Source organism: Panicum virgatum, chromosome 3K (assembly GCF_016808335.1).
Source record: "Panicum virgatum strain AP13 chromosome 3K, P.virgatum_v5, whole genome shotgun sequence".
Taxonomy (NCBI): Eukaryota; Viridiplantae; Streptophyta; class Magnoliopsida; order Poales; family Poaceae; genus Panicum; species Panicum virgatum.
The window spans coordinates 59,349,573-59,372,077 of record NC_053138.1 but is presented as its reverse complement, the minus strand read 5'-3'; the positions used below and the strand labels follow the sequence as shown (position 1 = coordinate 59,372,077).

The window sequence follows — 22,505 nt, the reverse complement described above, 5'->3', positions numbered from 1 at the left end:
CTGCAAGTGCATGGTGAGGGGTAGTTTGGATATTTTTTTTTGCAGTTCACTAGTTGGTTTAGTCCAAATTAAGTGGATTTTAAGGACTTGGGCTAAATTTTAGTTGGGTGGAACTGAACTTCAATCAATATTTTAATCCACCTATTTAAATCATTGAATAAAACTAAAATTCTTAAAGTTTAGTCCGTAGATGCAAATGCAACTTCGGAACCTCACTCGTTGTCCCGAATGTCATCTGAATTACTCTCAGGGAGTGAGTATGTGTCCCTGCTCATGACTGTTCCTCCTAACCTACTCAGCCTGGCTTTCACGGCTGAGAGCATGACTTTTAGGCCTTGTTTGTTTCCGGCAACTTTTTTAGTCCCTATTACATAATTTTTTTTACTATTTTAGAGTATCAAATAAAATCTGTTTATAATTTTTTTGACAGTTGAGTGCTAATTCGCGAGACGAATCTAATAAGTCTAATTAATTCATAATTTGCTATAGTGACGCTACAGTAACCATTTGCTAATCATGGATTAATATACCTTATTAGATTCGTCTCGCAATTTAACTCTAGAATTCTGCAATTAGTTTTATAATTAATATTTATTTAATACTTCTAAATACTAAGATTTCTTTTGATGTGATATGAACTAAAATTTAGCCCCTTGAACCAAACAAGCACTTAGAGTTCGAGGTGGTGAGCCCAGGACCGGCCCCGTGTGATAGTGTCACAGTGCTCTTGGTAAATATCTTTCAGCATAGCTATAGCTCTTCCACAACAGCGATGTCTGGATATTTTTTAATAAAGAAATAAATCAACATATATATCCATCTAATGGGCATATACAGGCAAAGGTTATATAAGTTCTTAGGTTATAAATATCAAATGATGGCCTCAAAATATAAGAAAGAAAACTAGAAGACTAAACTCTAATTTCCTTTTTCAAGAAATCAGCAGCGAACCATTACATCTCTCGTCTTCTCAGAAACATGACATCCAGATCGCCTAATACCGCTAAGTAATGAAATCAGATCAAAATGACCTCCAAAGCCACACTTCAAGAAGAAAATGGCCTCGAAGTTGCTGCCGCCGCCGCCACCTCATACGGCAAGCTAGAAAAAGATTTTCACCTAGAGATCCACCGATAGTTTGGACATGTACAGGTTCCTGTGATTTGGTACCTAATATTTGGCACGAGAAGAATAAATGAAAAAAATATAGTATTTCTAAGAGAATCGATAAAAGATAAGCAAGTTTGCGCACCAGGTGAAAAGAAGGCCACACATTTCGCTTTCGGAACCATTGAGAGTCTTAATCTTTTTATTCTGCTTGAAAAGGATATACTCCCTCCATTTGAAATCAGCAGCAACGCGAGTGCTTTGAGAGATTAAAAAAAATTTGGATGCAACACAGAGATTCAAATTTTGTCGAGCGTGTATTTTAAATTCGTATCAGCGAACGAGGGTCAGATTCAGATCAGACCGCGGGGCTTTCAATTTGATCGGTGACACAGTACCCAAAAAAAACAAAGGGGCCGTTCCCAAGATCTGGATCGCCTGTCGTGTCGTCTTCGGCTCTTCGCCGTCGCCACTCACTCTCCCCGATCAAACGCTTATGATAAACAACCAATAAATCCATGTCAACCTCTCTTTTAACCAACTACTCTATGCTGATGGTGTTTGTTTTTGCTAGCCTCGAGGCCTGTCGCAGTTGGTCGCATCGCACGCGTTTTGGGCACATGCCGGCGGCCATGTGAGTGCCTCGACGCCACCAATCATTCCTGCCAAGTGCCACGCTTTTGTAGGGCTCATCATTCACCCAATCGTAGTTTATGGTACGACCAACCCACCATCACTTGGTTGGTGTTCTTATTGCCTTTCCATGTTTTATGCTGTCCACTTTTTGTTCTTCAAAAACTCTAAACCATACAAAAGAAGGGGAAAAAAGGCGTCTTGGGAATTTCTAATTTGATCACCACTAGGTTTTGTTCCCCACCAATGGCGGACCGGGGAGATTTTAGGAGTCTCAACTCCTAAAATGTTTACTCTGATATTAGAGTTCATAAAACATGTTCTTAGTTCAATTTCAACAAGAAGTAGCGGATTCCTTCTTAATGAAAAATGTGCAGTCACAAAAAAAAAAACAAGTAGCTGATTGTAAAACACGCATATGATTCAATAGGATGACAAACTTTACCCAAGATTTTACATGGAAGTCGTTGGGTATATCTTGTATGTTTACTGAAACAATAAATCTCTAACAAACTTAGATTCCGCATCACCACCCTTTGAGTGGCGAGAGCTTTACACGCCATGCTCATGTTAATGGCCAAGGCAAAAAGGTTTTCATCAAAAAGGTGAGAGAAACGTTCCACATAAAGTACAAAAAGGATCAAAATTGCCAAGAAAAGTGTTCCTCCTTGATAATTGAGGCGATGGATGCAACAACAGGGATAGGAAAAGAGAGAGCCGGCCAGGTGGTATCGGATCTGCAAACATCGTTGCCAGCCAGGATTATCGGAGAGAAAACCTGGCCCCCTGCATAAGGTTCCAATGAATCTAGAGGGTAACCCAACAATGCATTCAGCAATTCGAGATCGTGCACACACCAACAAAAGGTTTGCATATCCTTTTTTTTATCTATACAACGAAGGGTGTGATTCCAATGACACCTCTCGTCGATCTTGGACATGCAAAGTCTTTATAGCTGCCCTCTTGTTTCGATCAATCTAAACTTAATTGCAAGAACTTGTTTCTGTCTGGATTGATACAGATGATATGAAGATCTGATGCGTGTCTTCTTGAAGGGAAAAAGTTTTTTTTAGATTAGACCACTAGATGCACGGTTCAGAGTTCAGACTGATGCCTGTGAATGAAGTTAAAACGAGCAGATAACGGTTCTTCAGTTTCCACAGCTGCGGTTTGCAGGTACAGCACAGATCCGGACCTCTGCATCAGAGCTGAAAATTGCAGAATGTTACTACAACAACAGCTGCACGTGGCAGCGCACGTGAGCGTCGCCAAGATTCACGTGCACCACATGCGGAGCGCTGACATGGTCACACGCCCAGACACTCAGATCCCATCTCCGGTTTCCTCAACAGATACACGGTCATATTTCAGAACTACTTGTACTGCTCTGCATCTATTGAACACATATAAGAGGAACTCATCACAGCAAGACATCTCACCACGGCTACATCACATTAGTTCTCCCCACAGACCAAAACTGACCCGATCTTTGCACGATACACTGGCAAAGACGGTCCATCTACTCAGCGATACACTCGCAAAGATGGTCCATCTAGTCGGAATCTGACGATAGGTCCATCTCAGGGTAAAATGGGCGCAGCATCTTCGCCAGGTGCTCCCCCATGTCCTCGACCTCCTCCTTCCCGAAGCCCCAGTCACGGAGGACCTGGGAGCCCAGCCCGCCCCTGGACATCCCAAGCTTCTGAAGACTTGCTGATCGCCTCTCGATGAAGGGCACTATGGCGTTGCTCGATCTCAGACGTGCAGCCATTGGTATTGAGACGACATCGAGTGAGCCCTTTGGCCTCATTCCTTCTGGGAGGTTGTTGCTGAGGATTTCCCCGTGTTGGCCTATGCTGCTGCTGAAAATTGATGGGAATGGGAGCGGGACTGGGAGGGGGCAGGGTGATACTGAGAGATGAGAGAACTTTGGTTTTGTCTCCCTGCCTTCCAAAGCTGAACAGACAAAGTCCTTCACTTGTGATATGGAAGCCCTTTGCCCGCCTGTGTTAACAAAATGTAGGTTAAACGATTTTACTTCTACATACAAAAGTTTGCCAAAAGTCTGCTAACAAAGTAGTATTTTCCAATACAAAATCTAGTAGAGTAACAAAGAGTACAAATAAAACTGATTATAAGGAAAAAGACCTGAACCCAGAGCTCCATGGAACACCAACGATTCAACAGCATATGGATCTTCATCCTCATCACTGATTTCAGGGGTCAAAGAGCGCAAGCTCCTCTGTATGGTCCTCAGACCTTTTCTATCTGGAAAACAGGAGCATGCAGTAAGCAAACAAAATAAGTTTTTCCGTTCAAACTTGATCAAACAAGACATATATTATGTACCTGTCAAAGAAGGGGCAGGCATAGCTACATCCAGTGCAGTGACCATGTTCTGCCTACCTTGATCAGATAATATGTGCACAAGCTCACCAATATCAAGGTTACCAGATGAATGTGCTGAATCTGAGGCTGGGCCGACATGTTGTAGCCTAAATGGAACAGATAGTGAATGTATTGCTGCAGCACAAATGGCACTAGAGTGGAAGTATTTCTCATCCTTTATAGAAAGCAAAGGTGACAAGTAACCTGCAGAAGCAAGGTTAAAAGGAAACTATTAGCTGCCCAGATATGAAGAAGTCTTCACAATGATTGAAAATAATACTGTATAAATAAAGTGATAAAAATAGTAATAGACATGCTAATTAAGCTGCTTTACGATGGAATGTGAATTGCATTCACCAATAGTAGGTGCACGTGAGTTAATTAAGTTAAAGGCTACAACCATTGACAGCTTACTAGGCTAAGGACCAATGAACAAGAAATTACTTATTTAGTAGAATTATAAAAATCTGCAAAGTTAGACATGCTACATGGGAAAGGGATAACAGAAGCACATAATTGAACATGAAAATCTATGTAAAAGATTATAAGGAAATGGAAGCATACTTAGCGAAGCCAGTCCCATCGGTACGATCAGATTACAAGAGGATGAAAGTTTGGAAAATGACACAGCATCATGCAAAGATCTTATGACAGTTTCACGTTGATTTCTGGGCGACCCATGGGAGACTGGATCCCTCACACAATATAGCAATACAGGAGTATTTGTGTAATCATCAGCAATGCTCTCCAAATATTGTGCAGCTACACTGGAAAAACCTCCTGAATCATCCACAATAAACTGGATACCCTGCAGTAAATCAAGATAAACAGTTTAAAAGATCAAGATCTCAAAACAAAGGCAAGATGGAAAGTTCCACAAAATTCAGTAACTGCATAAGTGAACATAGCCCACAGTACAAGACTAGCTGCAGATAGAGTGTTTATTGATAGTTTGCTGTAAAAAAAAGGACAGGACCTGAATATGGTCACATTCTTCAACAAAGAACCTGAGCCTCTCACTCAACTCTTCCATTTGAGACCATTCTGAAACCACCTCCCTTGCAGTGCCATAGTTATCGAACTTATCAAAGTCTGTCCATGATCCATACAACTCACACAAGCTCTGAGGGTGATATTGAACTTTCGAATAATCAGTCCAAAATTTGACTCCATTCTCTAGACTTTCAACCAAATCCTTATCGTCGACACTTTTCTTGGCATTGTTTTGGTCATTGCTAGAGCTTGTGTTCTGTTCTTCTTCAGATAAACTTTGCAGAAACAAGTTCCGCTCATGAGGTTTTGCCACTGATTTCGTTACATTTCCGGACCTGCAACAATAGAGATCAGCTCATCAAAAGTTTCAATGGTCCTGTCATATCATGCTACAGACTTGTGCTCCCTCATCACTCAATAATCAGTATACATCTTATCGCATGAATAGTACAAAGCAATATTTCCAATGATAGGCAATTATAAGCCAAAAGCTGGGGGATGTTCCAGGAAAAAAGTAAGCAGGGGCTGAATGAGTGTGTGCAATGCAACATTACAAACCCCAGAATGCTTGCACAAAGAGGCTAAGGCTGGTTAATTGTTCCTTCCGGAAGTAATAACTTCCTACAATTATATGAACAGCTGAATTTGTTTATTTAACAGGAATATAACGAGCCAGACATACACATACAAAACTTCAATCTGTAACTAGTGCAATTTTAGCCCCATTGCACAAGCAACCCCAAGCATACAAAACAAATTGCCTATCTATCGTTAGCTCATAAACGCCAAACACCATAGACCGATGATGCATGATGGATTAGTAGTTAGAACATATAGGCTTGAGGATAGAACATCGCTTGCCATGTAAAGACGTTAGGCTGATCAGCAGCAGCACTACTCGAACCCAGAGTACCGGAGGAACTCAAAGAGCCAAGAGACCCTGCAAATACCATCAGCACGTGATTTACATGACAGGAAACAAAACAGCATCGAGCTAGTAATATTCCGCATGAGCAGAGTAGCGGACGCAAAGTGAAGGAAGAACACGGCCGGGTCAATTACCTCGAGAACCGACCGATACCAGACGGGGGCAGTAGGTGGCCACACCCTGAAGAAACCGAGCAGCGTCAGTAGAGGAAACACGAGAAGCGTAGTGAAATACTGACCGCTACCGACGCAAGCGGGCGGGCGCCTCCACCTGTTGCGAATCGCCGGCGCGGTACAGCACGTCCATGTCCAGCGCGGCGGTCCTGAACACCGGGTCGGCGCCGGGGTCGTCGGCGAGCCCGAGCAGCTCATCCTGCGGAGCGGGAGGAGGTGAGCAGGAATCGCAAGGGGGAGGCACCGGAGGCGAGTCGAATCGATCACCTGGAAGTTCCAGAAGTGGGAGCCGACGAAGTTGGCGAAGCCGCCGACCTGCACCGTCACCACCTCCCTCATCCCCCTCCTCGTGCTTTGGAGACCGCAGCGGGAGGGCTCCGGATGCCCCGGCGTGGGTTGGGATTCCTGGGGTTCGCCGTGCCCCCGGCGTCGACGGCGGCGGCGTGCGGAGGCGGCGGGCGGCCGCGGCGGTTTCGACTGGTGGGGAAGGGGACAAGTGACGAGGAGTAGGGGGTTTGAGGATTGGCCGATCCAACGGCTGCTGTGCTGATCAGGGATCGGACGGCTAGAAATTTACGTGAATCCAAGCGAAGAGGGTCAAAATTACCTGCGTTCCTTGACTTTGACTTGCAAATAGGCAAACCAGTGCTACAGTCAAATTAGCATTCTGAATCCACCAAAAAAAAAAGCATTCTGAACATGCGAACTTTTCAAAGAGTCGTGTTCTTCGCAGCAAGGTCCAGTTAACATATATAATAAATAAGTGACTGTCAATACTATCAAAATCATAAATATAAGAAGGACATGGTGCAGATCTTTTTTAGAAAAATACATGATATCTAAAACAAAAAGGCAATGTCTACGTGTTATGATATTTTTTTAGTAATGCACTTGATAATTGTAAGTTCATCTGATTATTTCATATAATTTGAAGCGTTTGACTTGATAGGAATCATAAGACGACATAAACATTTGGCTCACTAGGAATAATTAAAAAAACAACCCATGTACGTAGCCTCAGTTTCAAATTATAGTTTATTTTACTTATTTATCCTAAATTTAACCGCTCGTCTTAATAAAAAAATTTGCTACAAATATCATTTTTTACTGTGGTTTGTTTTATCAATACAAGTTCTTTAAAAATGACTTAAATTTAACTATGTTTGTACAAATTTTTTGAATAAAACAAGTGGTCAAACTTGGAGTCGAAAAAGTCAAATGAAGTAGAATCTGGAATGGAGTAGGAGAGAATACAATTAGTTAACTTTGGTGCAATTAAATTTAGGGCCTGTTTTAGGAGCTAATTCTGTTTTAGAAGTGATTTTGTGCCTTAAAGTGATTATCTAGCGTAAACTCTTAAAATCAGGATGGAGAATCACTCCACAGAATCAGGAGAAACTACTTTTTTCAACTTTCATCCTCTTAGTTCACTCCACAAAATCACTTCACAAAAATTAGCAGCTAATCACTTCTCTCTGGAAAATTGTTTGGCAGAGCTCCTGCTGGATTCAGAACAGAATCATCTCTGGGAGCTCTACCACATGCACACTTATACTACCTTCTGTAAGCATCTAGGCCCTCTAGGTATGTTTCGGTGATTAATGACAACCATTATTGTGACTAATGAGTTTGTGCAGCTTAATGAAACATTATCGCTCATTTGGTCATATGTTAAAGAGGCCTCTCAATTTCATTATTCAAAAAGACGATCTCGGTATTCAACTCAAATATATAACAAGACTAAGTATCTTTCTAGCCCTAAGTGTCGCAAGGTTGAGAAGGACACTTAGATTAGTATAGGGTTTATAGTTTTGTAGAGGTCGCACTATTAAGAGGGGTTAAGGCTAAGTAACTTGAGCATGGACATGGTCAATCAAAAATGGATGCACACTATGGTCACTCAGGTTCTTAGAAGTTCAAATAAGTGGTTTTCAACTTATATCTCAAGAATATTTGGATTTCATTCAAGACTCAAATCAGAAAAGTCAAAATCAGAAAAAGTCTATACACCGGCTTAACCGACGACTCCGATTTTCTATACGTCGGTTAAACGCAGTTATCAGAGTCTGGACAAATACATACACCGGTTAAACCGACGCTATTTGAAAATTAACGTCGGTGTAATTGTCCAGAGAGTTGGTTTTTCCAGGGATTTCAGAAGTTATACTCACCGGTTAAACCGACGATGGAATTGAGTTAACGTCGGTGCAGTTGTCCAGAGAGTTGGTTTTTCAGTTGATCAGTGGACAACTACACTCACCGGTTAAACCGATGATACGTCGGTTAATCTGTCCGAGTTGTAACGGCTAGTTTTCCAAATGGGCAGTTTACATTCATCGGTTAAACCGACGATAACTTTTGGAGGACCGTCGGATTAACCGGCGTTGCGTACTTTTCTGGCAGCTTTTCTCCAATGGCTCTATTCGTGTGAGCTGCCTATATATACCCCTCCAATGGGTCATTTTGAGGTCTCTTGACACCAGGCAACATTCATACACTCATACTATTGTTGAGAGCCACCTTGAGCTTCATATTCCACACATTTGATCATTCAATCATTCAAGAAGCAAGACTAAGGACTTGAGTAGAGAGAAACTTGTGTGCATCTGTTCTTGGTGATCGGTTCTTGCTCAAGTGAAGGCCCTAGCTTGTTACTCTTGGTGATTGGCAGCACCTAGGCGATCTTGGTGATTGAGGTGTTTCTTCCGGAGCTTGCCAAGTTGATTGTGGGAGCCCGAAGAAGTTTGTACGTGGCTTGAGCTCCACCACGCCGGGATGGTAAACGGAGACTCTTAGTGAGCGCCCTCGTCTCGGTGACATGGGAGGTGACAAGACTCTTAGTAAGTGTCACAACGTGGATTAGGGGTGTGTGACAACATATCGACACCATGGGGAAAAAATTCGGTTGTCTCTTGCCCTCTCTTTACTTTCAAGCACTTACTTTCATGCAATTATTCATGTGCTTGATCTTAGAGATCATAACTTAGCTCTACTTTGCTTAGTTTCATATCCTTTATAGTTTGTGTAGTTTGTTTAGTTAGCCGGTTGGTGAATTGAGCCTTACTAGCATTGCATAAGTTAAGGTTGCTTTAATTTGTTTTAGAAATTTGAAAAATGCCCAATTCACCCCCCTCTTGGTCCATCGATCCTTACACCTTCAGTCTAAAATATAGAAACTTTTAGATTTGATCAAAGTCAGATATTTTCATCTTTAGTTAAAGTTAAAAGGTTTGATTTGGAAAAATAAAAATAAAAATAGCTATATTCTAGAATAGGAGCAGTAGATTCCAACGAAATATTTTTATCAAGTTTTTTTATGGAAATATTATTTTTTTATCAAGTTGGCAAACAAGCAAGATGCATTCCGGACTTACTAGCATACTGAAAAACACAGTTATTCTAAAAAAATGATGCGATTTAATTCATAAAAAAATCTTAAATTTCGTCGCAGTGCCGTGACCCGTGGGGCCACTGCATCGTTAGGGTGAACTGATGACCCCTAACCAGCAGGCAGCAGCGACCGGGCCACCGGCCGGTTCCCAACCTGAAATAAAAACCCGTACGGCCTGAAATAAAATCCGATCTAAATCATTCCCATCATTCCACTACATCTCGAAGCATGCCTTCAGTTCTCCATTTTACAGGGAGACTCAAAACACCATGAGGAGGACAGGAAGAACATCAGTAACGAACAGTCTGACCGGGTGAATGAATCTGCATCAGATTACTAAGAACACGCGAGATCAGCAGATGGATAGCTCCATTGTCAGGCAACAAGGCCAGCAATCCTCCTAAAAATGTAAAATCGATCGGCCTCTCGACCACACTGATTCGACTCAACCTGAAGATTTCTGCAATGTAATGCAGCAAACATCTCATCTCATATCTCACACCCACAAACAACACTCGACAAATCACTCGCATCGGTTCATCTGCAAAATGAAAAGAATCCTCTCAACGACTGTACACAAAAACACTCTCATCTGCAGAGTTTGTGGCTACCATCATCTCATCATCTTCTGTAGCCATCTTCTTCGCCGTCTAAACTGCTGCTGTTACAAGGATCAGGAAGGATTTTCAGGACGACGAGGCCTTCGTCCGTGCTGCTGCGCGCCGAAGCCGCTCTAGCTCTCGGACCAGCCGCCCTTCACCTCGTCGCCGTCGCAGCTGTCCACGGCGGTCGCCGACATGGCCCGGCTCGACACCGTCAGCTGTAAGGGAGCCCTGGGGCGACACCGACTGCGACGTGCTGTGCTGCGACGCAGTGTACTGCTGCTCCGGCACGGCCGACAGGTCCGCAGCCAATGCCTGGAGGTCGCCGCCATCCGACGGCGACGCCCGCCGCGTGTGCAGCCGGTATTTCTGCAGGTGGCTCTTCACCTCGTCATTCGTCAGCCCGTCCACCTTCATCAGCTGCCTGATCTTCTTCGGCGTGGCAACTGCAGTGACACCACCAACCGGAGCAAGCCAATAATTCAGCACGGCCAATCAGGAGCTCAATTTCTTAGCAATCGCACAACGAAATCCTCACCTTGTGCGCCGCCGAGCCGCTGGAGCGCGGCGACGAACCGGCAGTGGAGCTCGGGCGACCAGGACCGACGGGCCTTCTGCGGTTGCGCCTGCTGCTGCTGGCGCTGGCGCAGCAGGCGCTGCGTCGTCGCGGCGCCCCCGTCCGTGACGGCGCTGCTAGTGGCGCTCGAGACGGCCGGGCAGGCGGCGTCGATCGCCGGGGATGAGAGGGTCAGGTCTGGGACCGGCAACGCCGCGGGCTTCTCCGCCGCGTCGTCCGGCGATCCCGCCAACGCCGGTGGCATGAATGCGCCCGACACCTGGTGGTTTGGAATTTGCCAAAGCAGGTGAGATGACAGCATGTGGTCTGTACAGACAGTGGCGGAACTAGGATTGAGTCGAACCCCGGGCCGAGTTTAAAATATAGACGTCCACAAACTCACAGTTCAAAAGATACATGAAAATATAAACGGAAAGATAGATAACATACAAAAAACGCCATCGCGAAGTAATATATTTATTCTTCTTCAACAATTAATCCAAGTACTTCTTCAGCAATTGATCCAAGTCCAGAGGTAGAAGCTACTGCAAAATAAAAAAGATATATTAAATATCTAAAACATGCAAAATTTGGGCCGAACCCCGGGCCATGGCCCGGGTGGCCCGGGGTGTGCATCCGCCCCTGTGTACAGACAGCTCTTGTAATGTAAGAACATATGATGTGGATGAATAGTATGTTCAATTGTACACTATCTAGATAATCTGATTAACAAGGATGAACAAAAGAGATTAGATTAGGCATCGTTTAAGAACAAATGAGCTAAAAAGATCCCAGAACAAATCCTCTTGCTTGGGGTTTCTGCTGCTGTAATTTCTCTCTCTCTCTCTCTCTCTCTCTCTCTCTCTCTCTCTCTCTCTCTCTCTCTTTGAAACAAGCAAAGTTTTTTTTTCCTTTTTCTACTAGCTGTACTACTACCACAAAATCCGCCTCTTTTTACTAAGCAGAAAGATTCCTCCTTTTTATTTTGTTTATTACAGTATCACATGTCCTCCACATAAATTTGGAATCTCGGCTGAAACAAATTCGCTCAAGTGGCAGTGTTCTTTGCTCCAAAAGAAAATCAAAGCTTTTCTTCAAGTGTACTCATGAACGAAGGATTTACCAATTGAATCTCAGACTATGCAACCAGACAAACTCTCGAGCAAAATCACGTTCCACGGAAAAATGAAAGAGCTGCCATCGCCCCCTACCTCGCGCGCGGGCTCGGCGGCGGCGCCGCTACTGGTGCCGGCGGTGCTGGTGTCGTGGCTCCCGCAGCTCCAGAGCTGCGCGGAGCTCATCCAGCTGCGCTTGTCGTTGGCGCCGGCCCCCGCCTTGACGGCGCGCTTGGCGAGGAGTGACGGATCCGGGGGTGGCGAGGACCCCGCGGCGGCGGAACGAGAGGGAGGCCGCCGGGCGCGCTGCCGAGCGGGAGGAGGATCCGAGGAGGGGTGTCGGGCCGGGTGCACCACCGGCGGCGAGGCGGCGCAGGAGGGAGGGATGCGGAGAGCGACGCAGGGACTGAGGGCGAGGCCGGCAGGGAGCCAGGGACTCGCAGAGCCAGGGAGTAGTTGTTTGGAGGGGGTTGGCGTGGGAGCGTGGCCTTCCTGGGCCGTGGGCCGGGGGATGCGATGGGAACTGGGGTTGGGCTGCTGTGAATTCAGAATTCCGTGGGATCCGCTCTAATTCGGTCGGGAAAACCGTTTTCGATCCCGGCCGAATTTTCCCATTTTTTATTTCGTTTTTTTCTAAAAAATGCAGTATTTGATCGGAAAAATCGCGATACGATATCGGTCGGTATGAAATTTTCCGGTTCACGCTTTCATCCTTGCGTTCTTTGATTTTGATTTGCAAATAGGCAAACCAGTGCCATAGTCAAATTAGCATTATGGTGAACAAGGGAACTTTGAAAGAGTCGTGTTTTAAGCATAGTCCAATTAACATATATATAAATATGTGACTGTCTATACTATCAAAATCATAAATATAAGTATGCTGGGAGTTCTGGGGGTGCTTGATCTGGAGTGGTTCAGTACGGCCAGGGGCGGAGCACCTGTTATGGCGCACTATGGCGCGCGCCATACCTAAAGTCTGAGTCCGAATTTTTTTCTCTCCTCCTCGTGCTGCATTCCGCCCACTGCCCGCCCCGAGGCCGCCTCCGCGCCGCTAGCCACCTCCGCCCTCCGTGCCGCAGCCGCCCCGCCTCCGCGCTGCCAGCCACCTCCGCGCCGCAGCCGCCGCCCCGCCTCCGCGCCGCAGCCGCCGCCCGCCTCTGCGCCGCCGCCGCCGCCCCGCAGCCTTCTTCGCGTCGCCGCTGCCCCGCCTCCGCCATACCTTAAATTTCATCCGTCCTCCGCCACTGAGTACGGCTCTACGGCTCAGGTGGTTGTGGTTTTCATGGACTGGAGTGGTTCAGTAGGGGTGGTTGTGGTTTTTATGGACTGATCCTGACAGATCATGGGTTGGCGCAGATGTTCCCTGTTCTGCTCTTGATCGACGGCTTTTTAGATACGGCACTACTGTCACAATTGGAGATGGGAGAAAAGTGTTGTTCTAGGAGTCAGCCTGGTTTCATGGGTGCGCCAAGAGATATGGCGCCAAATTTGTATAAGCTCGCCTGGAGGAGAGGACTGACAGTTCGGGAAGAAATTGAAAATCGAACATGGATACGCGGGCTCTGGCGAATGTCAAATGCAACGGAGATGGCTGAATTTGTGCTACTTTGGGAGGCCGTGCAGGAGGTCCATTTCTCGGATTCGCCTGATGAAATTGTGAGAACCGCCCAATTTGCACTCGGTTTAAGTGAATATTATTGATTAATCCATTAAGATGAGAGTTAACACGTGTCCGTCTCTCAACATGCCATGTATTAATCCACATCTTAGAGGCACTTAATCAACACAATTCACCTAAAACGACCACAAATCTGGTAGCCCCGATACGTGTTTGCCACATACCTAGGATTAAGCACACATACCGTTATACAAGCACGTACATTGCCGATGATCCACAAGAGTAGTTTTACACATTTAACATCACAAGTTTGATATATGTGGGTTCAAGGCTCACGAAAGACATATTAAACCGAAATTTAAAGTTTATTAAATTTATATACTCTCACGGAGCTCAACTACGATAAAGACATACTAAGATAATGATGTCTTGTTCAAGGACATCATTACAACCACAACGACCTACTCCTTCCCTGCATTTGGATCGGCAGGGTAGAAATGGCCGTACACCACTTCCGGCGCACCTGCAACTAGGTTTAGAAAACAATCTGAGTACAAAAGTTACTCGCAAGACTTACGCGATTAAATAAGTAAGGATTATGCAAATGCTCAATTGAAAACTTTAGGGTTAAGTAATTATTGCATAGCAAGAGCTCTCTAAACTATTACCTAGCAAGATCAATTATTCTTGCCCAAACCCCAAAAATTTTAGTTGATTAAGAGCATAATATAATGAGTCACAGAAGTGCCATGAACCATTTCCAACCGAACCAAACTTTCTACGAGGAGTTCATGGAATAAAGAGCTTGCTCATACCTGAGAGCGCGGCAATTCGAATTGATTAAAACATTGCAAGAGTGTACAACTTTACCCACACGACGCGAGAACCATGCGGCTCACCCAATCGAACACGTCGGGCAAAGGGGTACTCACATCAACCGTTCCCAACAAGGCTCGATCATTGAAATCTTCACACCTAACTTACGCGTAGTGACTTAGTTTCCACCTGGGACATCTCTAAACTTTTCTACACATAGGTCCATCCGGGGACACCTCTAAACCTCTCTGCATAGCCCTTAGCCACGTATCTAGGACTGCACATCAATGATCAAGTCAAAGAAGATAATTGGCTCATCCGTACCATTATATTGGATATGTGGTAGTACGAAAAGTTGCTCAAAACCAACGTCATCCACGGACGGTCCTTAATCGGTCCAAACAGACTATGCCCATGTGAATTCATTCTCTAGGCCCTACCATTCCGCTCGAACCTCGATACTACCATACCTTTACCACCAAGCCGAACCAGTGCGATCAAGGGTAACCGGTAAATGTGATCATCCAAACTATTCCTGTCTAGCGAGCAATATAAATATTCTAAGCAGGGATAAGCATCTAGTCAAGTTAAGTAATTAACTGACTAACTAGTGACAAGGACATGGATAACAAATCAAAGAAGGATAATGCACGCAGATAGGTACAAGAATGCAATACATACATACTATATATAACCCAACATTACCCGGTGAGATAACTAATTGAATCAAATTAGATAGGAGCAAGGATTCATGCTTAGCTGCTTGCCTCGGTTAACTTCGGGCTTGGCCGCGAACTGGACTCCGGGTTCAGGCTCAACGGACTCGGCGGGCTCCACGGGTTCGACCTCCGACAGTTCGGTCGCTAAAATGCATGAAGCGATGCGTATGCATTAGCATGATGCGGTGACATGGAAATGACATGCTACGAGTGAAACGTGATGAAGCACTATGCAAAGACACATGAACTCAACACATGCGATGATGCACAGACGTAACCCGCGCGACGACAAATGATCACTATGCAAACACGAACGAGGAAGCTAGAGCAAGAATTAGGAAATGAACTTATACACCAAGCATAAATCATGGAATAAAATTGATTATGAAGAGGACATTGCAAGGAACCCAAAAAAATTAGTTTTGCAGCAAAAGCATTTTCCTATAATTAATCATAAATATATTAGTTTTCAGCTATTCAAAACAAGATAAATCGGAAAAGGCATGCAAAATTAACTAAACAAATCCAGGAAAATTATCATAGATACTAGGCATGAACACAAGGCTAACAAAACTAGTTTTGCCATTTTATCACTTTCCAACAAAAAAAATCTACATTAAATTATTTTCAGACAGAGCATATGAAATCACACTAAAACCTTAACAAACAGCAAGGAAACATATGAGAAATCTACACTACTGGAAAGAACATCTCACAAGGAATCTAACAAAATTTAATTTGTATTTTTCTGATTTTTCTACGATTTACTATGATTTTCCAAAATTTCAGCCGATTTATTGCAAAAGAGCCCATCGCAGTACTATTCACCTGAGTCTTGGTTTGTGCAGTTAGCCCCCTGGACTTGTTTGAATTGCTGCACGAGGTCCTTCACGTGAACTGAAGCAGAGGAGGCACTCAGGGAGCTCGATTTTGACAAGGGGAGGCCATGCCGGCTGCAAGGGAGGGGTGTGGGAGCATGAAGGGGATGAGGGCTAACTGTAGGTGTGCTCGGTTAGAGCTGGGGTGGCCGGGGGAGGGCTGGCGGCGGGAGCAGCACCTCGGCAGCGGTGGTGGCGGCGTGCGGCGGCGCTCCAGTGAGTGGTCGACGACAGGGCGGCCATGGGAGGGTTCAACAGGGCCGGGCGGAGTGGAGGCGCTCGGCGGCGCGGCACAGAGGCGCGTGCGCGTGGCTTGCGGCGAGCAGCAGCATGCCGGCGGCGGCATGGCTCGGGAACTTGTAAGAACGAGGAGAGCACGAGCATCAGTGAGTCGAGGGGTGTCGATTTCTATACCTAGGTTGGATGGAGAAGGACCGGAGGTAGGACTTCGACGGTGAGGGGAGGAGCTACTGTTCATGGTGGTCTAGAGCTTCAATTCCCGTCGATTGGGCCGAGGAGGAGTTCGGTTGGGGTTTGGGAAAGTTGGAGGAGGTGGTGGGGAACATCTGGGCATAAGGAATCGAAGCAGGGCAGCCGGAGGGAGGAGATCGATGGGAGGGGCGGTGGCGAGTCTGCTCTGCTCGAGCTCTTGCACGGGAGGAGGAAGAAGAGGGGCGCGTGTGAGTGAGAGAGCAGTTGGTGGCTCGAGATAAAGATGAGGATGGCAGGGGCAGCAGCGGAGTGGCGCAGGACGGCACGGCAGCGAGCCGATGGTCGCCGCGCGTCGAGCGCGCATGAAGGCCGCCCAACATTGTTGACTCGGTTTGAAAATCTTAAACTTAATTAGCATGTGCTCAAACACCTGGGTGTTACAGAAATCACTTGGGAATGGACGGCTAACAGGGTGTACTCGTCACAGTCGGCATATAGCACTCAGTTTGTAGGGAGGTTTTGCACGTTCAATAGTCGTGCGATCTGGAAGGCAAAGGCCTAAGGAAAACATCGTTTCTTTGCATGGCTTCTCGTTTAGGAAAGGATCCACACGACAGATGTCTTGCTTCTCAAGGGGATACATTGCAACCCGGTTTGTTCCTTGTGCGACCAGGAGCTGGAAACAACGGCTCACCTTTGCCTGCACTGTTGTTTCGCTCGAGAAGTTTGGTGGCTAGTGCATACATGGACGGAGAGCCTCATCAGCATACCTGAGCTAGGCATTACAGTGCAGGAGTGGTGGAACTCGTCGATTCAAGCAGCAGGAGCTCAAGATAGGAGGAATAAAGTGGCGGCCATCCTCATCTACACGGCTTGGAAAATTTGGAACGAAAGAAACCGCCGCATCTTCACCGGGGCTTCGCTATCGCCATCAAGGTTGCTGGGCATGATCAAATTAGAGATGGAAGAAGGCCTGCCTGTGAGGCCCGTGAGGTTTTTAAGTTCTTATCATGTGTATTAATCTTAAGAGTGTGAGCATTTTTTATCTTTCATGTAATTACAACTTTGTAATTTTCAACCTTCTGCTTTTTCTTATATTATTCGGCAGTACTCCTGCCTTTAAGTTCTATATATATATAAGTGCGATATGGTGCAGATCTTTTTTAAAAAAAAAACATGACATCTAAAACAAAAAGGGAAATGTCTAGGTGTGATTTTTTTTAGTAATGGACTCAATAATTGTAAACTCTTATGATTATTACATATAATTTGAGCATTTAACTTGATAGGAATCTAAAACGACATAAGGATTTGATTCACTCCGAATAAGAAAACAACCCATATCTGTGATGGGAGAGAATATAATTAGTTGAGAATTATACCATCTGCACTCCAGAAATAGTAACTTTTAGATTTGGTCAAAGTCAAATAATTTCATATTTAACCAATAACATCTCCACGTTAATTGTTTTTAAATAGAAACTGTAGCATGTTATGATAGTTGGTTTTGTTATGAATAAACTAGTATCATTTTCATGCTGTCAATGTTTATAATTCTTTACTTTCACTAAGTATCATTTTCATGCTGTCAATGTTTATAATTTTTTACTGTCTATAGTGAAAGTTTCAAAGGTTTGATTTGGAAAAAAAATTAAAATATCTATATTCTAGGACAGAAGGAGCAGAAGATTCAAAAAGATTTTTACCAAGTTGGCAACCAAGCAAAACGCCAACCTGAAATTAAAAAACTGTACGGCCTGCACGGCGGATCAAGAATCCGTTCTCAATCATTCCCATCAGGTACCACACCGCCGATCCGTATGAGATACCAAATCGAGATCGATCGGCTCAAACAAGAGCATCTCGAAGCATGCCTTCAGTTCTCCATTCTACATGGAGACTCAAAACACCATCAGGAGGACAGGAACAAGGCCAGATAGCCCATTGCATGAACGAACAGTCTGACCGGGTGAACGAATCTGCATCAGATTGCAAGAACAGGCGAGATCGGCAGATGGGTAGCTCCATTGTCAGGCAACAAGGCCAGCAATCCTCCTAAAATGAAAAATCGATCGGCCTCTCGACCACGCTGATTCGACTCAACCTGAAGATTTCTGCAATGTAATGTAACAGCGTCTCATCTCTTTAATTTCAAAAACAGCATCTCATCTCATATCTCACACCTACAAACAACACTCGACAAATCACTCGCATCAGTTCATCTGCAAAAAAAGAAAAGAATCCTCTCAACGACTGTACACAAAATGCCTCTCATCTGCAGTCCATCTTCTTCGTCTTCTATACTGCTGCTGTCAGCCTGTCACAAGGAAGGATCAGGCAGGATTTTCAGGACGACGAGGCCTTCGTCGTCCCGTGCTGCGCACCGAAGCCGTAGCTCTCGGACCCGCCGCCCTCCACCTCGTCGCCGTCGCAGCTGTCCCCGGCTGTCGCCGACAAGGCCCGGCTCGACACCGTCAGCTGCAGGGGGCCCTGGGGCGACCCCGACTGCGACGTGCTGTGCTGTGACGCCGTGTACTGCTGCTCCGGCGCGGCCCACAGACCCGCCGATGCCTGGAGGTCGCCACCGTCCGACGACGGCGACGCCCGCCGCGTGTGCAGCCGGTACTTCTGCAGGTGGCTCTTCACCTCGTCGTTCGTCAGCCCGTCCACCTTCATCAGCTCCCTGATCTGCTTCGGCGTGGCAACTGCAGCGACGCCAATTCAGCACGGCAAATCAGGAACACGATTTTCTTAGCAATCGCGCAGGCAATAGAAATCCTCGGCGATCCTCACCTTGCGCGCCGCCGAGCCGCTGGAGCGCGGCGACGAACCGGCGGTGGAGCTCGGGCGACCAGCACCGCCGGCCCTTCCTCTGCTGCTGCTGCTGCTGCTGGTGCTGGCGCTGGCGCAGCAGGCGCTGCGCCGCGGCGCCCCCGTCCGTGACGGCGCTGCAGGTGGCGCTCGGGGCGGCCGTGCAGGCGGCGTCCATCGCCGGGGACGAGAGGGTCAGGTCCGGGACCGGCAACGCCGCGGGCTTCTCCGCCGCGTCGTCCGGTGAGCTCGCCAACGCCGGTGGCATGAACGCGCCCGACACCTGGTGGTTTGGAATTTGCCAAAGCAGGTGAGATAACAGCATGAGGTTTGTACAGACAGCTCTTGTAATGTCGAGAACATATGATGTGGATGCATATGTTGTCAATTGTACACTAGCTAGATAATAATCTGATTAACTTGGATGAACAAAAGTGATTATTAGATTAGGCATCGTGTAAGAACAAATGGGCTAAAAAGATCCCAGGACAAAGACAAACCCTCTTGGCTTGGGTTTCTGACTGTAATTTCTCTCTCTCTCTCTCTCTGAAACAAGCAAAGATTCTTTCCTTTTTCTACTAGCTGTACTGCCATAAAATCCGCCTCTTTTTACTGAACAAAAAGATTCCTCTTTTTTTTGTTTACAGTATCACATGTCCTCCACATAAATTTGAAATCTCGGTGGAAACAAATTCACACAAGTGGCAGTGTTCTTTGTCCCAAAGAAAAAATAAAGCTAATTACTTCAAGTTTACGCATGAATGGATGATTACCAATTGAATCTCAAACTATGCAACCGGATAATTTCTCGAGCAAAATCACGTTCCGCAGAAAATAAACGATCTCCTCTGTAGTCTGTAGTCTGTTCCATTCGCCTACCTTGCGGGCGGGCTTGGCGGCGGCGGCAGCGCCATTGGTGCCGGCGGTGCTGCCGTCGTGGCTGCCGCAGCTCCAGAGCTGCGCGGAGCTCATCCAGCTCCGCTTGTCGTTGGCGTCGGCCTCCGCCTTGACGGCTGCCCCCTCCGGCGCCGCCTTCCTCTTCGCCGCCGCCGGGGCGACCGGCGCGAAGAGCTCCGGCGCCGGGGCCGGGGCCGGGCGGCGGTGCTGCGCGAGCTCCTCCTTGAGCCACTCGATCACTGCGCGCAAGGACGGAGCAAGCTGATGAGCCAAACCCGCGATTTTTCATTTCCCCCCTTCCTCGCGGTTGGCGAGGAGCGCGCGGCTACGTACCGTCGGCGACGAGCTGGACGCTGATGGGGAGCTCCCGGCTGAAGACCTCCATCTTGGCCTTCTCGGCCTCGAGGCTCCGCACGCAGTCCTCGAAGCGCGCGGCGCGCTCGGCGGGCGTGGCGGCGCGCGGCGCGGCCGCGCGGAGCGAGTCCGTGACCGCCCGCGCCGCCAGCGCGCGCAGGTGGTGGCGGTGGTGGTGGTCCTCCTTCCGCGCCATCATCGCCGCCGCCGGTCCAGCCTCCGCGCCGTCGGTTCCTGCCACGTCTGGGAAGGCGAGAGGTTGGGGACGGTGCTCGCTGCTTGCGCGTTGTTGGTGGGGATGCCTCCTCGGTTTATACCGGGAGGAGGAGGAAGAAGAAGATGAAGAGCCGGAGGGTAGAAGGGTCATTTTGGGGTGGAAATTGGCCGGGACTGGAGGAAGATGCTTGTGGAGGGCAGGGGTAGGGAGGTCATTTGCGCGGGGTGGGAGGGTGAGAAAAGATGCCGCTGGTGCAGAGGCGTTTCGTCGCGTAACAGCGAAGAGGCGTCCAGAGACCGCTTCCCCTGCCGGCCGGCTGCGGTGCCCCGACTCCGGCCTGGGAATCTCTCTCTCTCTCTACTATTTGCGGTTAGGCCCCTCGGCTCTCCAACAGTTCGGGCTAGCCCACTTCCAACCTCCTGTATGATACACATACACCTAGGATGAACTACTATACTACTTTCTATAGTTGTAGGATTATTACAGCGTATGCTTAGCGTGGGTTCACCTGCTTTGACTCATCTTTCATTTATAGGCTACCATGGAGATTGAGGCGAGAGAGGTGCATGGGGGTAACTGAGGCGCTGATGATCAATTGTTGGATGGTAAAGCGGAGGAGACACCAAAGCGAGTTGCCCCTATTAAGTGGAGTCGCACATTACAGATTAATCGAATAACAATGGTACAAAAGATCAGTTGTGACCTTTTTCCTGTGCGGAATGCTCGAGAGGGGTCTTTTAAGGTTTTTTTAGGTATTTCTTTCGTCCATGTTATTTTTGCGATTTTTGCATCTCTAAATATAATTTGGGATGCACGGTCTAAGGAAAGTTTTGTGAGATAGGACTGCTGTGCAATATTGCAAAAGTTAGAGGTGGCGGTAAGGTTTTTTTTCCCATGGCTGGAAGATTCTCTCACGGCCTCACCCTTCCTTGTCGGTAGCGATGAGGTCCTCTGTGCAGCCTATTCCACCCAAGGAATTGCCATGCTGCTTCTTCTACTTCGGCTGTGTAAGGCCGTGTTTGGTTTTGGCTAGCGTAGCATAGCACACAATTCTCGAGAAAAGAATTTTACATGTATGGAGTACTAAACGAAGTTTATTTGTAAAATTTTTTCACGGATGGGTGTAACTTTTCACGACGAATCTAATGATAGTAATTAATCGATGATTGGCTACAGTGATACTACAGTAACCATCCTCTAATCGTGCGGTCAAAGGCCTCATTAGGTTCGTCTCGCGAAGTAGGACAGGTCTGTGGAGTTAGTTTTGTAAATTACCTTTATTTAATACCCCTAATTATTGGTCAAAATTTTTATGCTACTAGTACTACTACAAACCAAACAGGGCCTAAGATCCCATCCCGGGGGTTGGTGCGGTGTAGGCGTCACCGTGTCACCCAAGGCTCGGGACCTGTTTGGTTTCACTCGCGGTACCAAAGAAATCTTGCATGCATAGAGTGCTAAATAAAATTTATTTGCAAAATTTTTTCATTAATGGGTATAATTTTTCGCAACTAATCTAATGATAGTAATTAATTGATGACTGCATACAGTAATACTACAGTAACCAACCTCTAGTCGTGCGGTAAAAGGCCTCATTAAGTTCATCTCGCGGAGTAGCGCAGGGGTTGTGAAGTTAGTTTTGTAAACTGTTTTTATTTAGTACCACTAATTATTGGTCAAAATTTGTGCTACGTGTACTACTGCACAAACCAAACATGTATCTTTAAATTTTGCAAGCTGCATTCTCTCAAACACAAACCGCCAGCAGCTAAGACATTCACTTACAATTCCCACAATTTTTCTACATTCAGATTTCGGTTTGCATAAACATTCATGAATTATTTCATCTTCAACTATGATAGCATCGCATTTGTCAG

At 46.4% G+C, this 22,505-nt stretch overlaps 3 protein-coding genes and 1 pseudogene across 4 annotated transcripts; all 4 read right to left on the bottom strand.

Annotated features, from left to right (window-relative positions):
- Window positions 1-2,861: 2,861 nt before the first annotated feature.
- LOC120699949 (protein misato homolog 1-like) lies at window positions 2,862-6,741 on the bottom strand. Of its 2 annotated transcripts, none has more exons than XM_039984061.1 (9): window positions 6,490-6,741; window positions 6,320-6,421; window positions 6,184-6,229; window positions 5,983-6,061; window positions 5,105-5,456; window positions 4,693-4,936; window positions 4,090-4,332; window positions 3,889-4,008; window positions 2,862-3,744 (listed from the first exon to the last, which is right to left on the bottom strand). In XM_039984061.1, exons 1-9 carry the CDS (start codon window positions 6,559-6,561, stop codon window positions 3,293-3,295), a joined length of 1,710 nt encoding a protein of 569 aa, XP_039839995.1. In that variant the 5' UTR covers window positions 6,562-6,741; the 3' UTR covers window positions 2,862-3,292. The 2 variants fall into 2 exon arrangements, with proteins under 2 accessions (XP_039839995.1, XP_039839997.1); XM_039984063.1 differs by having other exon boundaries at window positions 3,889-3,999; window positions 6,490-6,708.
- Window positions 6,742-9,919: 3,178 nt separating this feature from the next.
- Window positions 9,920-12,853, bottom strand: LOC120701115 (annotated as a pseudogene).
- Window positions 12,854-13,750: 897 nt separating this feature from the next.
- LOC120699948 lies at window positions 13,751-16,635 on the bottom strand. The gene is made up of 4 exons (XM_039984060.1): window positions 16,037-16,635; window positions 15,868-15,936; window positions 15,088-15,183; window positions 13,751-14,027 (listed from the first exon to the last, which is right to left on the bottom strand). Exons 1-4 carry the CDS (start codon window positions 16,299-16,301, stop codon window positions 13,966-13,968), a joined length of 492 nt encoding a protein of 163 aa, XP_039839994.1. The 5' UTR covers window positions 16,302-16,635; the 3' UTR covers window positions 13,751-13,965.
- A 1,807-nt stretch (window positions 16,636-18,442) lies between these two features.
- On the bottom strand, window positions 18,443-20,723 carry LOC120699947 (transcription factor HHO2-like). The gene is made up of 4 exons (XM_039984059.1): window positions 20,391-20,723; window positions 20,040-20,296; window positions 19,143-19,443; window positions 18,443-19,054 (listed from the first exon to the last, which is right to left on the bottom strand). Exons 1-4 carry the CDS (start codon window positions 20,608-20,610, stop codon window positions 18,696-18,698), a joined length of 1,137 nt encoding a protein of 378 aa, XP_039839993.1. The 5' UTR covers window positions 20,611-20,723; the 3' UTR covers window positions 18,443-18,695.
- Window positions 20,724-22,505: the final 1,782 nt, after the last annotated feature.

Coding starts and splice junctions, on each gene's coding strand:
- LOC120699948 (XM_039984060.1), bottom strand. CDS start 16,301: ATGCTCGTGCTCTCCTCGTTCTTACAAGTTCCCGAGCCATGCCGCCGC. Junction 15,937..16,036: donor TCTAACCGAGCACACCTACA/GTTAGCCCTCAT, acceptor CCTCTGCTTCAG/TTCACGTGAAGGACCTCGTG. Junction 14,028..15,087: donor CAAGCCCGAAGTTAACCGAG/GCAAGCAGCTAA, acceptor ACCTAGTTGCAG/GTGCGCCGGAAGTGGTGTAC.
- LOC120699949 (XM_039984061.1), bottom strand. CDS start 6,561: ATGAGGGAGGTGGTGACGGTGCAGGTCGGCGGCTTCGCCAACTTCGTC. Junction 5,457..5,982: donor CAGCCTAACGTCTTTACATG/GCAAGCGATGTT, acceptor CTATTGTTGCAG/GTCCGGAAATGTAACGAAAT. Junction 3,745..3,888: donor CCATGGAGCTCTGGGTTCAG/GTCTTTTTCCTT, acceptor TTGTTAACACAG/GCGGGCAAAGGGCTTCCATA.
- LOC120699947 (XM_039984059.1), bottom strand. CDS start 20,610: ATGATGGCGCGGAAGGAGGACCACCACCACCGCCACCACCTGCGCGCG. Junction 19,444..20,039: donor CCGCCAAGCCCGCCCGCAAG/GTAGGCGAATGG, acceptor CCAAACCACCAG/GTGTCGGGCGCGTTCATGCC. Junction 19,055..19,142: donor GCGGCTCGGCGGCGCGCAAG/GTGAGGATCGCC, acceptor GCGTCGCTGCAG/TTGCCACGCCGAAGCAGATC.